General features: G+C 40.8%; 1 protein-coding gene across 3 annotated transcripts in view; it reads right to left on the reverse strand.

Moving 5' to 3' along the window:
• Nucleotides 1-22,996, reverse strand: part of FMN1 (formin 1) — a 430,597-nt gene that overhangs the window by 18,725 nt on the left and 388,876 nt on the right. For all 3 annotated transcript variants that reach the window (XM_078053416.1, XM_078053419.1, XM_078053417.1), the window contains one exon: nucleotides 19,524-19,673. In XM_078053416.1, the coding sequence (XP_077909542.1) occupies nucleotides 19,524-19,673 (150 nt within the window). The remainder of the gene's footprint in view (nucleotides 1-19,523; nucleotides 19,674-22,996) is intronic.

Below are 22,996 nucleotides of genomic sequence, written 5' to 3' on the forward strand. Positions count from 1 at the left end.
GCTGCATTTGTTCCCTCACATTTCTCTTCTTTAAACTTCCTGGGGGTAATTAAGTATAGATAAAATTTAAATTTCAAATATTATAGAACTTCTGAGTAAGCGTATTTTTTCACATTAACTTTCTTTTTCTGATCACCAAAATATTTGTTCCTTATAGAAAAATACATTCAAAAACTGTATTTTCAATTTACTATATATTTAAAAATATAAAGTTAGGCTCACTGGAAAGTTTAATATTTTTCTAAGATATTTAATATGCCAAGACCTAATTGGGCCAGATAATGAAAATTATCACAGGCAAAGCTCTCAGCAAGGTTGTAGGTCCACGAGGGTAGAGATGATAGCTATATTTTACTGCAGAACCCCCAGCCCTTGATATGGTACCTGGCATGGATATACGTGCCATCAATGAATGGAAACCCATAGAACAAAGCTGGGGGAAAAAATCCTTTACTTTCCCCAAATACTGCTCCCTTGATTTTCTTGAAAATGCAGAGCCCATGAGATTTAGCAGGCATTGCAACCCATGCAGTGACATGGGGCCAACAGCTCTGCTGTCACTGGCTTGAAATTCTGAGTTTTTCAACAAGGGGCTCCGCATATTAAGTAGTTGGTCCTGCCTAAGACTTTCTAGGACATTAAAAGTCATTTTATTAACGAAGTGGAATATTTTTCAACCTTTTTTTCCCCAGGGCACATTATTACATAAAGAAAGGTAAATTTGGTTGGAGAGGGTTGGTACCTCCCCTCGAGGGATCACTCATCTCACTGCGCTGTGATCATTTTCATGCCCCTCCCCCTTGCCCTTTTACACTGGATCAGAGCTTCTCTAAAGCTTCTCTAAAGCTCCAATCGGATGTCACTGCCTGTCTTTCCTCAGCATTTTGCACAGTGCCTGGCATATAGTAAGTGGCCAATAAATACTGAATAAATGCATGACTAGGTGATTAATTTCTAAACTGTAAAAACTCCGGCAGCAGGAAAGGTTAGGGGAAAATATTCAAGTCCATTAAGGCCCACTGAAGTAGAAAGTCCCTTCATGTCACCTGAAAAGAACATCGCCAATGCTTAAGACTGATCCTGCAAGATACCAACCAGCAAATTCTCACTAGATTTGCTATAGGTCCTTGGCGTTAAAGCCCACATCACTTTTAGAGGGCAAGGAGTTTGTCAGCCGCTTTTGTATCATACCTCTGATGAGAAATAAGCACTTCAATATCCCGACAATCTGGCCATGTTATGTACTATGGGACGACAGAGCACATAGATAGGTCTTCAAAACTGCTCTGACCTGGTGAGTCAGTCCATCTGTCTTTCAGACGGTCTCCAAAACCTGTGGGCACAGTGTCATATTCCTACTGAAGGAGCCACGGGAGCTGCTGCCGTGGAGCCTATGAAACGGACTCCGAATCGGTGTTTTGGAAATTATGCGGGCAGAGACTGCAACGCAGAGGTCTGCACTGTGATCAACTTCAGAGGGCTTTAAATAAATTTAGATGCAGTTTTCAATCAGCCGCAGGAGGCTTAAGTAAGTTTGAATTCAGTTGCTGACGTTTGTACGCGCAGAGACTTCGCATACGAAGTCAGCGTTCTGACCTCTCTCACACGATTGGAAGGTATGGCAACATCGAGTGACATTTCGACACAGCTACCTCTGTTTGTGGCACCTCCTGTCACTCCCTGGCGTCCGGCAGTCCTGGGGGTCAGGCGGGGCCATCGATCAGCTTGTCTGCACAGATGGCTTTCTCACACCCAGGGCACTCCACTCATCATTGCTGCCTGCCTGAACTCTCGAAGCTTCAAAGTTTTGGCTGGGAGACTTGCTGGAAGACTAGTGTGACAGTCCGGGAGTGAAGGGATGAGAGCGCAGACTACTGAAATAGTCTTCTAATCGATCTAGTTCCTTCCCTCCATCTCACTGAGGAGTGAGGTCTCAATCAGTAATGCATGACCCTGAGAATGCCACTTCCCTTCTAGAAAACTTTGAGTGATTCTCAATCAACTAGAGCCAGGGTTAGCAAAGGGTTTCTGCAATGTGCCAGATAGTAAATATTTTAAGTGTGTGTGTGGGTTTTTTTTTTTTTTTTTTTTTTTTTTTTTGGTAAGACAAGTTACTTTATTTTTCTTTAATATCTGAATTGCAGCTATATCCCAGACAATTCCAATATAGATCATTTGGGCTATAAAGGCTCTACATTTAAGATCTATAAATATCATCAAATTGTTGATTTTAAGGGTATATTGCCTTAAAAGTAGAGGCCATCCAGTTTTAAGGTTGATCTGTAAAATGGAAAATAATGCAGAGCAGTTAAGATCCTTTTACAATAGCTGAATGATTGTGAATGGGAATTCATACTGATTTTCTACAGTTTTTTTCTAAGCATTTTTATTATTTTATTATTATTTATTATTATTTTTATTATGCTACATGAATTTCAGGTGTACAACACAGTGTTCCAACATCTCTATAAATTACACTGCGCTGCCCACCAGTGTAGGTACCATGTGCCACCACAAGGCGCTATCATGAAGCATTGACTCTATTCCTTATGTTGTGCCTTTTATTGCTGTGACCTATTCACTTCATAACTGGAAGCCTGTATCTCCTCCTCCCCTTCACCCATTTTGCCCATCCCCCCATTCCCTCTCCCCTTTTGGGCTATATGATCTCTGTGACTACTCAGCTCTGCTGTTGTAGTGTGGAAGGAACCATAAAAAAATAGACGAATGAACAGCAGTGCAATGCTGTGTTCTAACAAACCTTACTTACAAAAACTGGTAGTGCGCCAAATTTGGCCCATAGGCTGTAGTGTGCGAACCCCTGAACTACGGTATAGGATTCAAATTCCCTACCCTGGCAATCAAAGTTCCCCCTGTTCTAAACTAACTTTCCTTGTCTATCTTATGTTTTCAGACACAGATCTGGTTTTATATTTTCCTTGGACAAATCACTTAACCCTCTGAGCCTCAACTCTGTTAAAAGCAGGAATAATACCACACCTGCTTAACACCACTGCTGTGAACAGTGTAGAACGTACTGTATAGGATTACCTTTCAAATACCCTTTCCTTCCCCTCCCTCATGGGCTCCCGGTCCCAGGCAAACTACTCGCTGCTCCTTGCAGCAAGCTTTTCTCGCCTCTGCCTGTTGCTCTTACTGGTCCCTCAATGACTTTCTTACTCATTTCCATGAGTTCAAATTCTTCCCATTCTTCTGCTCTCTGCTTAATGCCACAGTCATGAAAGCTTCCTTCATCTCTCTTAGCCAGAAGTAATTGCTCTTTTCTCAAGTGAAAGAGCACTTTGCGTCTCTCTTCAGGCACTTAAGGACTTTTCATCTTAGGACTGTATAGGTGTCTGATTTCCCTTAAACCACGGGAACCACTTGAGGACAATGGTTATGCTTTGTGCATATCTGGGTCTCCTCCTTGTTCCGACATCAAGCGCTGTGCCATGCACAAGTCAGTTAGCAAATATCTACATGACAAATGATTGGCCCACCTTAACAAGTCTAAATGTTTAGTAAATACCCAGAGTTGTAGAATAATTAGCTTTTATGTTTATCCTTTGGGGGGGGTGGAGTAAAAACGTTGACAAATCCAGTTCTAGTTACTGATGAGCTGATAGAGTCCTGAACAAGCAAAAAGAAAGGGCGTTCAAGGCCACCCAAATGTGCTAAAATTTATACATGTCAACTTATGTATATATTCCAGGATTCCTAAAAGTATCCATTTGACATCCTCCAAAAGAAGACTGAGGCTCAGAGAGGTTAATACAACTTTCTCTGAGTCTGGAATTTGCGTCTCTCACTTAGGAGCTAAGAGCTTTTCTGCTTTAGTTAAAGAGAACTGGTTAGATAGTTGCTACCACCTACATGCTCAATCTCCCCCTTAGCTCCATTGTGTATGGACTGGTTTTTGGTTCTGGCCTATGTGTTGGTTCTACTTTTGTTTCTGGTCTAAATATTTACTCTAGAAAATCACACCTAGTACCTCATGATTACCCACAGGCAAATACCTAGACCTGATCTCAAAGTTCCATGGCACTCTCTCCAAAAAAAAAAAAAAAAAAAAAAAATCTGAAATATAGGGGAAAAAAATCAGACAAAGAAGTTAGAGGAAGAAAATAACTATTCTTAATTCATAAATGCCTCAGTAAAATTGACTATTAAAACCCTTATCTTTTTTCTTTCTTTCTTATTATAATGAATCCCCAAAGAGTTATTGAGGGTCCTGGTAAATTTCAAATGCTGCCAAAAACTACTGAGGAAAGATGCAACTATGAGATGGGACCGGGACCCATGTCTTCTGAGGTTCCTGCTTCGTCCTTACTCTATGGATGTGATCTGCAACCTTGGTTTCATATTAGAACTATCTGGGGAGGGAAGTCTGCTTCTGCTTAGAATGTAGAAGTGTTACAGAACATCATTCCCTTCTATCACTGAAAAGAGATGGATAATCTACAAAATCATACTTTTTTTTTCACCCATCAGAGATCTGGGCTCACAAGGCAGCTAAGTGCAATACAAAGAGTGACATGCCTTTCCATTCACAGGCTTGGGTTCCCCACTATCGCAAACTCATTTTCTGGGAGAGTTTAAAACTGGGTATACGTTGGGCTTTCTACAGGCTGGTTTGTATGCCCACAGCTAAATCAAACCAAGTCAGGACCCAGCCATCGATGAGACTGCAGGAGGACAATGTCTTTATTCTTTTGACATCCAGCATTTCATTGGTTCATAGTACACAAGGCAGAAAATACTGAAATCATCATGCAGTTTATAATAAGAGAAGTGCTTTCATTTATGGCCATAGGAATTGAGCACACCAGCCAATCAAGAGCTAAGTGAGAAATCCAGGAGGTGGGTTGTTTTATACTCCTTTCACTATGGGAAGACCAATACTTTAGAGCAGTGTTTTCAAACTGTCTTCCAAAAAGCCTTAACATTCAGCAAAGATGCCTCAGCGAGAGAAGGAAGATTTAGGGGATCCTCTAGATCCCAACATCTGCAAACTCTGCTTCATCTAGAAAAGCTTCATTTTTTGTTTTGTATATGGGGGTTTCATGTGTGTTTTCATTTGGACAAAAAGAGCTCAGTCTAAAAAAATTAGAAAACCCCAGTGTACAGACTTCAACAGAACCTATCAAAGCCTCTAGGGGGAAAGAGAAAAAAAAAAAAAAAAAAAAAAGAACAACCTTCTCTCTAGGAGAATGAGCTAACAGAAGTCTTCTTCCTAAAGAACTGTCCAGGAATATCTCAGAGCTGGACAACAGATTAAGAGGAAAATGCCTTTTAAAAGGACAATTCTTATGATAGCCATGGCCACCAGATTCCAGCTTTGGGGCTCTAATAAAATATCAAATCGTTAAAAATCAAAACATGGCCAGTTCTACCACTCTCCTCTGCTTGTTACTTTCCAGATACGTTCTAAGGTGGTGTGATCAACAGTATCTGACAAATACTCACAGACAGGAGCTGTGGGGAAAGATCCAGATGAGCTGAAATGCGGGGAAAAAATAAGAGCCACTGGGCCACCCACTGACTTATTTTTCATAAAGGTAGGAGTTACCTCACATTTCAGTATGGTTCATTTTTTTTAATGGTCTTGCTTAGAATTTTGCTTGATCTTCCTGATTTCAGTTCTATTCTACTCTCCAATTTCTATTTGCTTTCTTTGCTTTTAAAACCCAGAATGAAAATGAAACGGATCCATCTAATTACACCCTGCCTAATGTTCCTCCCAGTTTAATTCTGTGACTACAATTAATGTTTTATTGTTTTGTTTGGGTTGTTTTTGTTTTTTGTTTTTTTGGTCATCTGCTCTTTCCTGTTCCAAATAACTGTCTGAATTGTAACAAGACTGTCAACTTATTAACTTTTGAATAACAAGTATGAGGCTACGGTGTATGTATATATACATATATATATATATTTTTTTTTTTAACTTGAAAGATGATTTTATCATTTTGTTTTATAGTTTCAGGCATAGAATTTAATGATTCATCCCTTACATATAACACCCAGTGCTCATCACAACTGCCCTCCTTAATACCCATCACCTATTTAACCCATATCCCACCCACCTCCTCTCTGGTAACCATCAGTTTGTTCTCAATAGTTAAGAGTCTGTTTCTTGGTTTGCCTCTCTTTTTTCCCATGTTCATTTGTTTTGTTTCTTAAATTCCACATATAAGTGAAATCATAGGGTGTTTGTCTTTCTCTGGCTGATTTATTTTGCTTAGCATAATACTCTCTAGCTTCATCCACGTCGTTGCAAATGTCAAGATTTCATTCTTTTTTTATGGCTGAGTTATATTCCACTCTATCCATTCATCAGTCATTGGGCATTTGGGCTCTTTCCATAATTTGGCTATTGTTGGTAATGTTGCTATAAACATTGGGGTGCATGTATTCCTCTGAATCAATATTTTTGTAAAATACCTAGTAAATACCTAGTAGTGCAATTGATAGATCAGAGGGTAGTTTTATTTTTAATTTTTTGAGGAAACTTCATACTGTTCCAGAGTGGCTGTACCAGTTTTGCATTCCCACCAGCAGTGCAAGAGGGTTCCTTTTCCTCCTCATCCTCACCAACAGTTGCTGTTTCCTATGTTGTTAATTTTAGTCATTTTGACAGGTGTGAGGTGATATCTCATTGTAGTTTTGATTTTTATTTCACTGTTGATGAATGACATTGAGCATCCTTTCATGTGTCTATTAGCTATCTGTATGTCTTCTTTGGGAAAATGTCTACTCATGTCTTCTGCCCTTTTTTTTAACTGGAATATTTGTTTTTTGGGCTAGGTCATATATTTTTTAAAAGATTTTATTTATTTATTTGAGAGCTAGCGAGAGCATGAGCAGGGGAGAGAGGGAGAAGCAGACTCTCCCGCTGAGCAGGGAGCCTGACTCGGGGCTCGATCCCAGGGTCCTGGGATCATGACCTGAGCTGAAGGCAGACGCCCAACTGACTGAGTCACCCAGGCACTTTTTTAAATGAAAAAAGTCATGCAGGCAATTAATTGGTATCTGGATATAACTGATCTCAAATCATGGCTCAGCTTGTGGTCTGTACTCTAAACAATGGGGCTAATTTTAGTGTTTAAAAATGAGTAAATGTTGGGGCACCTGGGTGGCTCGGTCGGTTAAACACCCAACTCTTGATTTCAGCTCAGGTCATGATCTCAGGGTTGTGGGATCCAGCCCTGCCTTGGGTTCCATGCTCAGTGCTGAGTCTGCTTGAGATTCTCTTTCCCTTTCCCTCTGCCCCTCCCAGTCATGCTATCTCTCTCTCAAATAAATAAATCTTTTAAAAAAATGAGTAAATGTTCTGGAAAAGCAAAACTATGGAAATAGTAAAAGGATCAGTGGTTGCCAGGGTTTTTGGGGGGGAGGATGAATAGATGGAGCACAGATTTTTAGGGCAGTAAAAATACTCTGTATGATATTATGATGAAGGATATATGTCATTATACATTTATCCAAATCCATAGAAAGTACACCAACAATGAACCCTATAGTAAACAATGGACTTTGGGTGATTATAATGTGTCAATATAGGTTCATCAGTTGTAAAAATGAACCGTCTGGTGAGGAACGTTGATAAAGGGAGAGGCTGAGCATGTGTGGATGCAGGGGGATTATGGGAAATCTCTGTACTTCCAATTCTGTTGTGAATATAAAAGCGTTCTAAAAAATAAAGTCTTAAAAAAATCAATGACTTTGCTTAAATACAGGTTAACATTTACATGATTTGACTGATACCTGTGATTCCTTTTGGATTACAACGGGCAATCCTTGGTTAAAAAAATCTTTAGTTAAAAAAAAAGTGCCATTCTGATGAGTGATGTTGATAATGAGGGGACTATGCCTGGGTAGGGACAAGGGGTATATGGAAAATCTCTGTACCTCTCAATTTTGCTGTAAATCTAAAACTGCGCTAAAAATAGAAAGTCTTTTAAAAAATGAAAACAAAAGGGTAAATGACCCCACAAAATATCATTCTGTTTTAAGTACCTATTGGTGATATTTGTTAGAAGTTCTCTTAAATGACATTGACCAATTCATTTCAGCAAGTGGAAAATATATAATCTAGTAATATTACCAGGGCATACTTGTTAGTATGTCACTCGCTTTTGTCGTACAGATGACAGGACCAAGGAAGTGACTTCAGGAGGACGGAAGTGGGGTTTTTGCCTGTGGTGCCACTAACTTCAAAGAGGAAGCATTGTTAGCGCTGGTGTGGTGCGACCTAAAACATGAATCACTGCATGCAAGCACGCGCCTTCAGTGAAGGCATTCAAAATCAATGGCATCAGAAGCATCGGTAGATATAGGGAAAGAAAAAAGAGGCACTGCAGGGAATCCAGTTCATGACATTCATATTGGTAAAAACACGAAATCTGACCAGCTGTAATGTGAACCTGTTTAAGGAAGACTTAATATCACTCATCACTAAAGACAGAGGTCAAAATAGTCCAGAAAGGGACCAAGGCAGGCTCCGTGCACCAGCGTGTAGAGAAATGTGCCTCTACATCAGCATGGCATAGGGAATACTCAAGTTCCCTAAAAAACTGGATTAGTAAAAGCTGACGGTCCAAACCACTATCTAACTTGACTTATCCTCAAATTTAAGGCCATGGGAACCAGAATCTTTCTAACAAGTACAAGAACTCTTCATTCTGGTGGCTCTTCTGAAATACGTGGAAGGATATGATCAACACAGGAACATGAGAAAAACATGCCTTTGTCAGTGACCTAGTAAATTCTGGCCTAGGAACCTCTGAATAGTGGATAAAGTTTTTGTGGGATGAAGAAGGTAGGTGTTGGCACCTACTGAAGATCTCACTTATAAAATAAATAACTTGCCAGTCTGGCTACCCAATGCAGGTTGGCTTTACCAATAATTATTAGGAACAGCCTCTTCTATAAGCAAATGATGATATTTTTATGGTCTCCTTTTAGGAGAAAAAGTCAGGGAAAGGGTATAAGAAGCTACAAAGATGAAATACCAACTGGTGATTCACTCCTGTGCCATGATCTCCTTGCAGCCTTGAACAAAGCAGTATCAGGCCAAGGAACAAAAGAATACTACACGGTCTTTGGGGAGGTGTGGAAGTGGCTTTGTTGCTTAAGAAAGCTCAATACCACAGGGTTTATGGCACTTTGGATGGAAAAGGCAATATCTTGGTATTTTCCTCATTAGGATTACCTGCAGGATAGACAGCATTAACAGCACAGGGGTTGTTTATAATGTGCTTTTAGAAGGACACAGCTATCAGGCTAGCCTTCCAGTCAGTGCCCAATAGCCTGGACATTAGCAGTCAGGCTCTGTGCACTCTGTGGAGTTTGCACAGATCTTGTGATATTCTGATATTTCTCAAGTCTCTAAAAAGTACTGTCTTCAGGTTGTTTCTCAACAACCAGGGGAAAAGGGGTTAACGACCAGCTTTGGTTCTAAATAAGTAAGGGTAATCGCGGAGACCTGCCAGGGGCTGTGGAAAGCTCGCTCATTTCTATCCGCTTTGACAGTACTCCCTCACTAAGTGTTATTGAATTCTTGGTATAACTATCACACATGGATAATATTTATGAAAGTCAATGAAATAAGTAAAGTCACTCTTCACCCTTGAAGTAAAAAACAAACAACACCAAGACCAAACTCATTAACTCCTCAACGTAAAGGGAAATTTCTTCCTCACAGCAGTAGCCGATGAAAACACCACTGACTAGTGTATGTGGAATGTTTCCAAAGGGTAAGAAAATAAAACTCAGAGAAGAGAGCAATAGACAGTATGAAATAATGGATAACCCGCAAATCATTTATCTCAGGCAGGCCGACAGGCCAATATACTTGGACAGACCCACACTTCTCTACGCTCATTCTCTCTTCAGAGTCTGACCCTTGACCATGACTACCCCTTCACCCCCAGGGTCCCCAGGTCATTCTCACCAGTGGCCATGGTAAGACAGACCAGCAGGGAAGTAATACAGGTCTTTGACTTAAAAGATTGAGCTCCTTACACATCAGAATCTAGTCTCTAAAAGTTATCCTGTGATAAATTAGCCCATCACTTCTCCTTCCTAAGTTTGACAATCTTTCCCTACCTCATTCCTAAGATATTTTTCTATTCATAATGAAGGAAGTCCTTTTGGAGACCGAATTTCACCAGCTACACCATCAGCCACTTCACAGTGTTTGTGGGCTATCACTTGTAGTACCCAAACATACTTTGACTTCAAATGATTAATTGCAGAACAAAGGCCTCTTCCGTTTTGCAGAGCTTCTCCCCCAGGCCACAGGGGAGTGGAAGTGGGGGGGGGGGTGGTCCCTGGACTTGCCCTGGAATGCATGAGCAGTTAAAGCCAATCACTCTGCACTTGGTAGACGAAGCACCCCGAGCCGCCCCAGCGATGTAGGTGCAGAGTGAAAGGTAACAGCACTGTTTCCTCATTCAGGGAGGGGCATCTGGGAGACAGCTTGCAAACCAAAGCCGGCCCTGTGTCATTAATCTGCAAGTTTAATTGCAATGCACAGCTAGTCTTTGGAAGACCTTTCCAATCCTGATAATGAAGACATGCATGTGCTTGTTGATGCCAACTCCCCCACTTTTTGGTTTTGGAACTATACCACTTACCAAGTTTCACAAAAACCTAGAACTGATTAGAACCTGTTGGCACAGGGTGACCGAAACAAAAAGGGTGAGGAAACAGGGAGATTGTGTGGAGCAGGGCAGCCTTTCTGGCGCCCCTCAAATCATACTACCCAGGCAGGCCCCTATTCCATCTAGTCTCTGCCCAAGGCAGGAGCCGTCAGGACTCCCACAGATAAGCAATTTAGATACATTCTAGCTGAATGAAGGAGACTTACTGCGGGTTTCCATTGCTGTCTGCCAAGCCAAGGAAATAGAGTGCGGACAGATGCTCTCTCGGGTTCTTATTTGAGCTCCAAAAAGGTTGGAGGCTTGGCATAGCCATGTATCCCAAGGATCTTCACTTCCTTGTTTTTTTCTAGTTTTGTTTTTTGTTTTTTTTTTAAGATAAATTGAAAGTCATATAGCCAAGAACAGAGAAGGTGATTGTTTTACCCCATTGACTAATCTTTCTTGTTTTAAACATGTCTATCTTCTTTAACAAAGCTATTAAGATTTTAGATGCTTGGGCATAAGCAACCCATATGGGATATATTTAGGGAATTCTATTACCAAAATCCAAATAAATAAGATGTCTCATCTATCAATAGCAGACAGCAAATCCTGTAATCAATTTCAACAGCAAATCCTGTAATCAAATCCCATAATCAATTTCAATTTCAAAATCAAGGCAAAGAAAACACAGGGATCATTTATTTGTTTAACAAATATTAATTGAGCACCTACTATGTATAAGGAAATACAAGGTGCAAGAGAGAAAACAAAGAAGCATAAGACACTGCCCTTGTCTTCTAGGGCTCACGATTCATTTAAGGGAGAAAATGTCTATAACTAAATGAATGAGAAAGAAATCACTAATGCCAAAACTGAAGGGACGGTAGGTAACCCCCCAGAGTTGTGGTGAAAAGATAACTCACAGAGATTGGGAAATATTTCATGAAGGAGGCAATATGTGATCAGTAGATTAAATCCTTTCAGAATAGGGTCTCATAAGTTTTATAGCATTAAAGACGTAATAGATACTTTAAAAGTACGTGTTAAAATCAAGCTGATTACATGCTATGAATCTGTACTATGACAGACACATGTGGACTAAGTACCCAGAGAAGGACATGCAGAAAAGATGGCACTTAGGCTGGCCCCAGAAATCACGCTGTGTGATTCCTCCAAAATGGGTCCTAAGACTCCCAAGTCCAGGCCTTTGCCATGTGATTCCAAGAATGTCCTTACCCCTTTCCTCTCTAAGCAGCTTAATTCAGCTGCTCTGTCAATGCCCAGCTTATTTTCTACCTAACACCACAGGACGTCAGGGTTGGAATATACCTTCAAGATCTCCTAAGTCTAGCAGTTCCTAAACTTGGCTGAACATAGTAAAAACCAACACAGAACAACATAAGGGAGCAGTCCTTCTCTCTCCCACTTCCAAAACTCACCGCATATATTTAAGCAAGGGATGGGTGAAACTAAGGCATCTATTGAAGCAACCAAATACAGAATGAGTTCCTGCTCTGCCCTCACTGTGGGAAGCTCACTGAAACTGCAGATTGCTGGGTTCCACCCCACTTGGATTCTGACGCAGTAGATCTATTTCCTTTTTGACAAAGCTCTCCAGGTGATTTGAAAGACCTAGCAGCAGATTTAGGAGCAGCTGATCTCCAACCTTCTTCCACTGGTTTCTGAATCCCCTCTACAATTTTCTGCTCAGTGTGGTCCTGACATCTTCCTAAAGTCCTCCCTAACTTCCACATTTCTTGGGGAGTACTTCCTCCCCCAAATTCTTACACCACCCCAGATCTTCAGTTTCCACTTAATATCATGTTGTACAATGTTGTGAAGTCCCTTCTAGGCCAATAAACAATTATTAGGCTCTGTGCTGGAGAGTGCACCATAGAACATATACAAGGAATGGGTTTATGTCCTAGAGGTGGGAAAAGACGCATAAACTGCTAAAATAACAAGTTGGAATGAATTAAGTTCTAAAGGATGTTAAAAAACAAAAACAAAAATAAAAACATGGGGTCAGAGATGAGAGGAAGAAGTAGTTTTTCTACTTAGAGGCATTTCAGAAACTTTCTAGAGAAGCTGGTTTTGAAGGTAGTCTTTAACAAATGACTACATTTTGAGCCCAATTTAACCAGTAGGAAATAACTGGGGACAATACAGTGTAAAGAAATTATCCAATGAGAACACAAGGCAAGAATGTGCAGGTGCGAGAAACAGTGAGTCATCAGGGTGGGGACATGTAGGATGAGGCTACAGGAAATGAGGTTGGAAAGTGAATTAAAGGCAAGTGGTTTGAAAGCTCATGCTCTAATTTGGGAGAGAATATGGAATACTTGAAAGAGCTCAAGCTTAGGGCGCCTGGGTGGCTCAGTCAGCTGAGCCTACAATTCTTGATTTTGGCTCAGGTCATGATCTCAGGGTTGTGAGATCAAGGCCCACATTGGGCTGCGCACTCAGCGGGGTGTCTGCTTGAGATCTTCTCTCTCCCTCTCCCAATGCTCCTTTCACACCCATGTGCGCATACGCACTCTCTTTTTTTTCTCTCTCTCTCTAATAAATCTTTTTTTAAAAAAGAGCTCAAGCTTTAGTGTCAAAGAAGACCTCCGTCTTTTATCTCCATTCTGTTGCTTCCTAGTGAAACTGTGATGCTGGCAATTGATTTACTCTCTTCTGTGTTCCTGTATGGAATAGTAATACACCCTCTTCTCCGGGCTGTTATAAGGACACAAGTTAATGAATATAAGTGCCAACCATGGCCAATTCTCTTCCCTTTATTTTGTCAGTAATAGAAAACCACAGACTATGTTTAAACAAATAGATGTAATCTAACTTCTGTTTTAGGAAGAGAACTGGATATAATATTAAGGGACATTAGAGAGGAAACAGAAACACATAGGTAGAGAGAACAGAAGGCTGTTCCAATAATCCAGGTGAGAGCTGAGGTCCTGAACGAGGGCAGAGCCACTGCGAAAACAAGGTACAGAAGATTAACCACTGAGGAGGCAAAACGGAGAGGTCAGCAACAGGTGGAAAATGATTGCGTGGAGTTGAGGATGAATCAGGTTTTCAGCCTGCTTTTGGCTGCTAAGAAGGAGGATAGCGATGCAGACAAAAGTGTTGGGAACCCGACAGGAGCAGGCCTCAGGTGAGAGAGAATACATTCCAACGGGGACTTACTGAATTGCAGTTGGAGGCTGGGCATCCTGTGGGAATGGTTAGTGTGCAACAGGAGATTTGGGTCTAAGACGGGAGTCAGAGTTTGGGTCTGGGGAAGAAGACTAGGGAGGGGCTGGCAGAGCCGGTAGGGGAAGCTATGAAAATAGACGGGACTAGCTAGGGAGAGGGTGCCAAGCAGAAAAGAGGAACACTGACATCTGGACCTCGGGAAAGGTTCGCTCTTGAGGAATAGAAGAAAATGAGGAGCTAATGAAGGAGATGAAGGAGGAGTGGTTGCTTTCACAGATTTTTATGCAAAAGGAAAATAAGTTTTTCTTGTTTAAGCAACCATTATTTTGGCCTTTGCTATGGCAGCTGAGGCTTTACCCTTACTGATACAGGAAGAAGGCAGTGTGTGCCAACAAAAAAGAAGTAAGAATAAACAAAGAACTCCTCTTTTAAGAAGCTAGAAAGGAAAGGAAAGAGATGGAATGGTAGTTTCCAGAAGGCAGAGGGTCAAAAGAGGTGTGTTAGTTTTTTTGAAATCAATGCTCCTATACTTGTTGCCATTTCTAAGTCTCCCATCTCCTCTCTTTATTCATGGAATATTCTGCCGAAGTAGTTTTAAATTTATTGCTTGGGCAATAAGCAGGTTTTATTCTTCGTGGTTATGATAATTCTGTTTATAAGTCAGCTCTTTGGGACATTTACTGTTTGTATATTTGTACAGAACTGTCTCCAAATGTGACTTAGAAAAATGCAAAGTTTTGCCAATTTACTAGGGGGTGATTATTTGTATTACTGCAGCGGTCCTTCAAAATACGAAGCTTCTTAGCAGGTAAGTGTACACAGACCCTTTGACCATACAACAGAGGGCTAGGGAAGAGAACGTTAACTTGTTACAAGTTACTGTAATGACCATGTATGCATGTCAGTAGGAAAGCAGAATTCAATAAATAACAATTTTCGTTTATGGAACTTTTTCCAGGAAAAACTTTATCATATAAAGAGAGGAATTTCTGCAACATCTACACTGTGATCAATGACTCCTTTGTGGGCTGAGTGACAGCCTGTCTAAGTTTCCAACTCCTGGTCCTAAAGTGACCTGAGCAGTAGGGAGCTGTGAGGACAGCTTTTGGGATAACCCCACAACAGCTCTGAACTATCTGCTGTCAAGAGTATGCCAACTGCATAATCAACCATAATCGCGGCAAGTAATATACTTAGAACAGAAACCCTGTTGGTATTTAGCTGAACTAAAAATGAGAACGTAACCATCCATTCCCCCCATAGTGTAAATTATAGCTATGTGTATAATGAGAGTTCTTATTTGCATTTTTCATAAAACTCACCAAACTCCTTATTCACTCATTACTTACCCATTATGGGTTTTTTAAATGGCACTTTTAAGGTTTGCTTTGGCTCAGAGTGAATTATTTGCCAAGATTTTATTCCTGGAGTCATGAATCCCCTGAGACTTCTTTACCTTTTGCAAATTCATAGCTCATTTTGTGGGTCCTAGTGGTTTGTGGTCTCTATGTGTGCATGCGTGGGCATGTGTGGGGAGGTGTGGGGAGCAGTTTTAAGATATCCAAAGTAGTGAAACATTTCATAAGAAAGCGTCCTATATCCTGGAGTAATTAAACAAGAAAAAAAAGAAAAAGCAGAAAATGAGTAAAGAGTAGTTTATAAAAGTAGCAAACATTAGGTTACCTCCTTGTAATTATGCATATGCTTGGATAATCTATTGATTTAATAGGTGGAAGAAATGTGTGTTACAAAAATTCACTGAGTGTTTGGATATCAAGAAGCACAAATACAAAAGTACATGAAAAGGTAAAATGAGGCAAAGCTGCCTCTGAGAGTAAAAATTTTAATGAACTTTAATAAACCCCTAAATGCAATGTTAGATAAACATGAGCAGAGGAAAACATTTTTGTGTGCATACTTTAAAAAAAAAAATGGTGTCTCCAAGACCAACATTACTATTGTAGGGGAAGAACTCAGGGCACAAGGCAAGTTGGCTACAGACATTTACCAACCAAGAGCGCAAGGAAAATTCTCCCTGCTCCCAGATCTCTTTGCAGCTTACCGCCAGACCTTGGCTAGAAAGTCTTCTAATACAGTCCCTAATGAGCTGAAGAGTAAAGGTGGGAGACATTATCTCAGAAATGAAATATATTGCTTCTTGGAATATTAGAAAAGTAGTTTTTAGATTCATAGAGATTACTAGCTAGAAGAGATCATCTCAATATATATATTTACAGATGTGATAATTGTGTCCCCTACACAATAAGCAACTGGCGCAAGATCACATAGCAAATTATTGGTATAAAAATGTTGATTTTCTTAACATAACATAATAAAAAAAATAAATAAATAAAAATTAAAAAAAATGTTGATTTTCAACTCTCCACCTAGAGGTTTTTTTGCACTACTGAGCACTCCCTGTAATCAGAAGGGGTAAAAGAGGGGCCTGGTACATTTCACTGCAGGGATAAGTTCCAGTATTTGGGACAGCATGAGAACTGGGTGGGCCATAGACCGAATGTCTGGGGACTAGGGCATTCTGGATTTGTGCCTGGACACAGAAGTTGCTATTTTGCCTAATACTGGCTTAAATGCCAAGAACAATTTAATGACATTAATATACCATCATATAGTAGCTTGCTCTTCTACTGATATACTTAATCTGCAGGTAAGTCATATCCCTAGTGAAATACTATGTCTCCTCTACTCAAAAACAGAATTGCATCCCGACACCAGCTTAATGCTACAGCTTATCATTCACTCACAAGGTACAAAAACATTGGATGTTTTTATAAGACAGTCATTTGTGTGTTTAGATATTATTCTGGGTTTTATGAGGGGGAAATTGTCACCCTGTTATGAAGCTGCATCCATTTCAATTTTGCATCGAGCTAATGTGTATTGATGGAAACCATGTTAAGCAGAACAAGAAGTAAATATTCTCTACCACCACAAATTGATTACAAGTGGCCTAAAGTAGTTCTCAACACTTCCATTTCATTTGGGAAGTGAATTTACACCTTTGAAAATATTATTATTTCTCCTTAATTTGTCCCAGTGATTTTTGGGATTTTAACTGGCCTTCGAATATATTTAAAAATCAAATAGGTGAAATTTCTTCTGAAGGAATCCCAAACTACAGCTTTTTTTTTTTCCCTAATAATTACAAGCTCTCAGGTTTTCATTTGGTTTTGAATTTCCTTTTTGAGGATGTCTTTGTATTATGTGATGTTACCTCCTGATGTTTAGTTTTATTGGGATTTCTTGGAAAAGTATAATAAAAATTAATAATAATGGACATGATTAAATGGGTGTCAAGACAAAGCGATCATGTTGTTTCTCATGTAATTATAATGGAAGAATTCAAGTTAATTTGCTTATTTTAGCATAATGAATATGTGATTCCAACAGTTTAAAAGCTAAAGTCTTTAGCAGGTAGAGGACGATGAAAAAAAATCCTCACATCACAAGAAAACCCTGGATATTAATCAGTTTGTTTAACCGGATGAACAGTTGTATACATAATGTGCTAACATTTCTTAACAAGTAGATTTCTGTAAACAAACTGCTTCCAAAAATATTTTATGAGCTGTCATTAACTTCAGAGATGTTTTTCTAGGTTGGCAACCTTGGTGATCCATCTCGCAAAAGCACGGCTGGAATGGAGAGACCCCTGAAATTGCTAAGTGAGGAGAACTGAGAAGGGTCCTGTGAAGTCATGACCCTTGAAAGGTGTTGGTTTACAGAGTGTGAAGCAGGCAATTCCCTAGCTGCACCCAGGAAGCAGCGCTGGACGGGCTGGTGGCTAGCAGGGAGCAGTGCTTTGAAGGACGGGTGGATCCCACCGCCACGTCAGACTCACAGTTAGTTTGCTCGAAGTTCTATGATGGGGGAAAACTCCTTAATTTGGACAACAGTTCAATATTTCAACAGAAGATTCCTAAACTAGGGCTCCAACTAGAAGGACAAATTCACTAAGGGTGACGCTCAGAATCTGAGGCACAAGATCTTTTGGGCTGTCCATTCCAGACGCCCTGCTGGACTGCCTGGCCTTCGGGTGTGGGCGCCGAGAGCTGCCTGCCGAGCGGCTGCAGGAGCTCGGCTCTATCACTTTCCTATGGGGCTCACAGCACAGAATTTGTGCCACAGGAGCTTAGGTAAGCTGAAAAGGCCAAATAAGCAACTGCGGGGCAAGAGCAAGAAGTCAGACTCCAAGAGTTTTAGGGTTTTTTCTTCCACATTATTATCGTTGTTGTTGTCATTATTATTATTTTAAAGATTTTATTTATTTGACAGAGAGCGCACAAGCAGGGGGAGCGGCAGGCAGAGGCAGAGGGAGAAGCAGGCTCCCCGCTGGGCAGGGAGCCCGATGCGGGGCTCGATCCCAGCACTCTGGGATCAAGACCAGAGCAGAAGGCAGACGCTTAACCGACCCAGGCATCCCTCCTCCACGTTATTATTAACCATCTATTTTCTTAACAATGTCACAACTATTCTTTTGCTTCACTTTATTTATATAATGGATCCACTCACTTTAATTCCCATGTTTTCAAACAAGTAATGGTGGAAGAGAAATGCTGATAAGCATTTTTAAAGGTCTTTGACTTCCTCAGAAAAAAAAACCCTGAGGAAAATATTTAGAGACTCAGGAATACTGGGTCAAAAATCTCTAAACCTTCATCCCTTTAAAAATAGCTTTTTAACGTGAAACATATTAGTGTATTGTATGTGTGAGCGTGCAGATATATTATGTATATGCCTTTTCTCTGATCACGAAGTAAAGAACAAAAATACTGAATTACGGAATTCGAGGTCTCAATGTTTAGCGAGATATGGATGCTATAGATAAGCCATTTCCCTTAATTTGTAGTTTTTTTTTTTTTTGTCTCCTACTCCGCTTTGAATGACACTCTCATACTTCTGTCGTGCAGCAACAGTACAGCAAGACCTTTTTGAAGTTTAAATGCATGACACCCTTTGTAGAACAGTGGCGACCTGATCAAAACAGTGATCAAGCAGAAATGCTTTTTTTTTTTCTGATAAGCAGGGCCAAAGTTAGTCTCTTTCTAAGTAGAATGAACTCCCTCCCTCCCTCCCTCTCTCTCTCTCTCTCTCCCCTTGTATTCAGAGTGGAGATTTTTCTCCTACCCCCAACTAATAAAATCGGGAGGCTGCAATGAGGCTGAGCGGCAAGCAGTTTGATGTCCTCAGCAGGATACGAGGAGTCAGAAGTGGCGCTGTAAATCCAGAGCGGGGCTTCAACACTGTGTTAAGTGTGGCCTGAGTCTCAGAGATTTCCTTTTGATGCAAGTTCAGTATATTAATGGGAAAAGCATTCACTTTTATTTGTCTGTACTGTCTGCGACAGCAAGGCTGCCTCATTTAGCCTGGGCCAACGTGAAAATACACAGAGAAGCAATCTGTTGCAAATTAGCACAGCTCCCCTTTCATTTACTAGCTAGTAATTGGAAGGGGTTAAGAAAGTGTAACTTATCAGACCACGTGAGCTATCTGCTTGTGTGGATTTCCCCGTGAGCCCTCAGGCAATAATCTTTCCTCAATGTCCACTTGGTCTGAAAGAAAATCCTGATGCGTGTAAAATGCGCTCCCTCGGTGAGCTTTGACAAGGCAGTTTCCCCAATTCCTGAAAGGGGTATTGATATGACTCCATTAGAACCTTACCTTTCTTTAGATATAGTTTTACTCTCCCGCTTCCAAATGGTCTTGAAGTCAGTGCAGAATTCGTACCATACCATAAACACATAGTTGGGTGTGATTTCCTTCTCACCGGACTTTGGCTTCATCCCAAAATATCCTACTGTTGTTTCAAAACTGCAACAGGTAGGGGGAAAAAAACAGTGAGGTGGGGGGTGAGAAACTGTCCATACCCTCAGGGCAGGATTGCTGGGGGGGGGGGGGCATTTACCATATATTCATTCTCTAAGACAGAAGCCCAGCCTCATAGTGACTGTGGCTTATCCAGAGCCTCAGAAAACCTATTTACTTAAACCACTTCTCCAAGAAATTCAATCTGATACTCCTGGTCACATTTTATGTATATAAAAATGAGCATGTCTGATTCCAGGTGGTATGCCGGTGAAGCTATGAGTTTGCTCTTCATCTCAAATCCACATCATTTACCAGCTCTTCATATTATGTTTAATGAGTACATGGACATATAATGATGACATATTGATTCTGCAGCCTTAGCAGTGGTCAGTTAGACAGCCCATCAGGAATAATTAATCTATTGAGCACTTCATGGAAAATCCAGAGACTATTCTATCCTTATTCTGCCATCCGCTGGCTTTTTGATCTTGGGTCAGTCATTCAGCATCAGACTTTCCGTTTTCTCAAGGGTAAAATAAGACTTAGAATAGGTGATCTCTAAGAAGGTTACATTTTAAAGCTTGATATGCTATAAGAATACAAACCACCGAGGCATAAAAAGAGATAGAACTGAAGGCACGGCAAGGTTTGGGTGAAAAACCATCTTTGATCCTGGAAAGACAATCTCTAATCTGGTCAGGAAAGGATCCAGGTTTTCCAAAGTCGATTCTCAGGCATTGCTCCGAATCTCCTGACCTACCCCATGGAGGCTCACTGCACACCAGACTGCTCAGGCCTCCCAAGCAGCCCTTCTTGGAGGCTCTAGCTTTGTAGCGATTTATAGCTCGGCACTTAGTCCCCCACCCCCAACCTTCACCCACCCAAAGCCTCACAAGCTCATTTGCCATGAGCAAGAACACTTAAATAAATGGCCCCTTTTTCTAGGGTGTTGGAAACTAATCAAAGCAGGAATGGCTGGCCACGTTTACTACTCAGTGCTCTATCATCTGTTCAGACACAGTGGTTTTTTTTTTTTTTTTTTGTGGCCATCCTGAATCCTGAGTTTCTAATGGAGCTCCATTCAATGGCAACTGTAAAACCCTGAAGCCCCGTCACTATTATGGAGAATACTTTCATCTCGTTCTCAGTTATTGGGCAATATGTATCTCATAAGATTTTATCACATTTCACAGATGAACTGTTAATTGATTCCATGGCTATGATTAGGTGAGATCCAAGCTGGGGCTGCAACTCTGAGTCCCATAAATTCTTTGTGCTTCTGTAAATAATAAATCTGTTTTTAATGCAAATTAAAACTACTGGCCAGGGAATTTTGGCTCCCAGTTATTAAAAGATTGGAAGTGCATAAGTAGAGAAAGGCAATAACTACAATCATTTCTTAAGGGACTCTCTTCTAATTCCAAACATACATAATTTGGAACAAAACCAGTAATGGAAGAAAGTCGCAATGTCAGGCGACGCCTAACTCTGTGGCAGTCAAAATACTGATAAAACCAAATGTACTACGCTCTATGGCATATACTTTTATTTCATTCAAAATGAAAATTATATTGACTGTGGTGTGGAAATACACAAGTAGAGGGTTATGTAACCGATGGGAAGAGGCCATGAATTTCTTATAGAGTCATGGGGCTTTAGAACTGGAAGGGATGTAATAGGTCAACTCATTCAAGGTTCTCATTTTAGAGACAAGAAAACAGAGACCTGGAAAGATTGAATGACTTTATTCATTGGCAGCGCTGGGCCTACCACTCGGGTCCCCCAGTTCTCAGTGAAATGATTTTTCCACCCTTCTGTTGCTCGTGCTCATCAACACAGGCATTTTTCTTTTCTTTTCTTTTTTTTTTCCTGTTTCCACTTTAGACACAGTTGCCCCCCAGGAGCACCCCCCCCAGCAGAGCACATCATCATCGTTTTTCTCTTCCTTATGGTCACCTTTGATACAGAAACATACTTATTTGTGCATTAATAGAGAAGAGAAAGTCTTTCCCTCTTAGTATTCAGAGGAGCAAATGATTTCCCAGCAGGATATAGTGAAGAGGACAGAAACTCCAGTCCCTGTGCCTCACAGATCACCTCAGCAGCCCTCACAATATCTGGAGTCTAGATCCTGAGACCCAGATGCTGCAAATACCAGTGACTGTTCACAGAATGCCAGTGTTGTTCAGTAGGTTATCACAGAGCTTCAGAAAAGCATGTCGTCATCCTGGAGGCCTCACTTTTCCCAGCCTACGCTGGAGCTAACCACGTACCCTCACCACCTCTCACCCTGGGGGTTTGTGAGGCCTTGCTTGCTAACCCTCGAAGGGGACAGAGACTAAAGGAAATACTGAATTTCAGCATTCCCTCCCTGCCCTCCCCCATGTGTTTTAGAAACTAAGAAAGCAAGTGAACCTCTTCAGAAGAACCAGAGCAAAAACAAAGTCCCAGGGGATGGCCTGGCTTTGGCACTCTGCAACTTCGACAAAGAGGAAGTTGCTCTGAGGATGTGCCTTATTTGACTTTGGGGTTATCCTTTCGTTCAAGGAGAAGCTAAAGGGCTAGAATATGAGCCTACGACTGCTTCATAAGGTCTAGACTACTGTCCTCCTGAAAACTGCTGATATTTAACAGCCAGGCTAATATTCTCCAATGGACAAAGGGGCCATCGTGCTTTCTGAAATTTCTATTTGTCAGCAGATAACTCTCAAATAGCTTTCAACTTTTAGAAGATTGATTTCTAATCATATGTTATGTTTCATAAAACTTCTTTCCTTCGCTCTATTCCCTTTTTTTCCTCTCTGCTCCAATTCCTTATCTGATTGCTATCTTTGTAATTCAGCTAAATATTTTTAAAGCACAGACAACGACGACACTATCAAAGAGCTGGTAATGACGTGAGCTGTTTTACTTTTTAGTGTTGAGGTGCCAAAGCAGGACACGTCCCCTTACTGTTTCACATGCAGGCCTTTAGAAACTGCTTAGGAAAAGCAAACATGTCGTGGCCTCAGAGTAAATTGTTTCTCTTGAGAATAAAACAGAAGAATTTACTAAATCTCACACAAATATTGCAACACTGACCACCAACCTCCTTAAAAAGTGCAAGCAAACAACTGTGGTTTCTACATTAAAGATGGGATCTAACATATTTCATGTATGACATGAAAGCTACACTACCTTCACCACAAAGTCACGGAAAACGCTGACAACCAAAATTTATGACCCCCCTCAGCATAGCTAATGCACAGCAGCAGCTTCGGCCCCTCGAAGGTGGGCCCCCTTTCCCTTCAGCAAGAATCTTGAAGAAATATTAGAAATATGACATC

Source organism: Halichoerus grypus, chromosome 8 (genome assembly GCF_964656455.1).
Source record: "Halichoerus grypus chromosome 8, mHalGry1.hap1.1, whole genome shotgun sequence".
Classification (NCBI taxonomy): Eukaryota; Metazoa; Chordata; class Mammalia; order Carnivora; family Phocidae; genus Halichoerus; species Halichoerus grypus.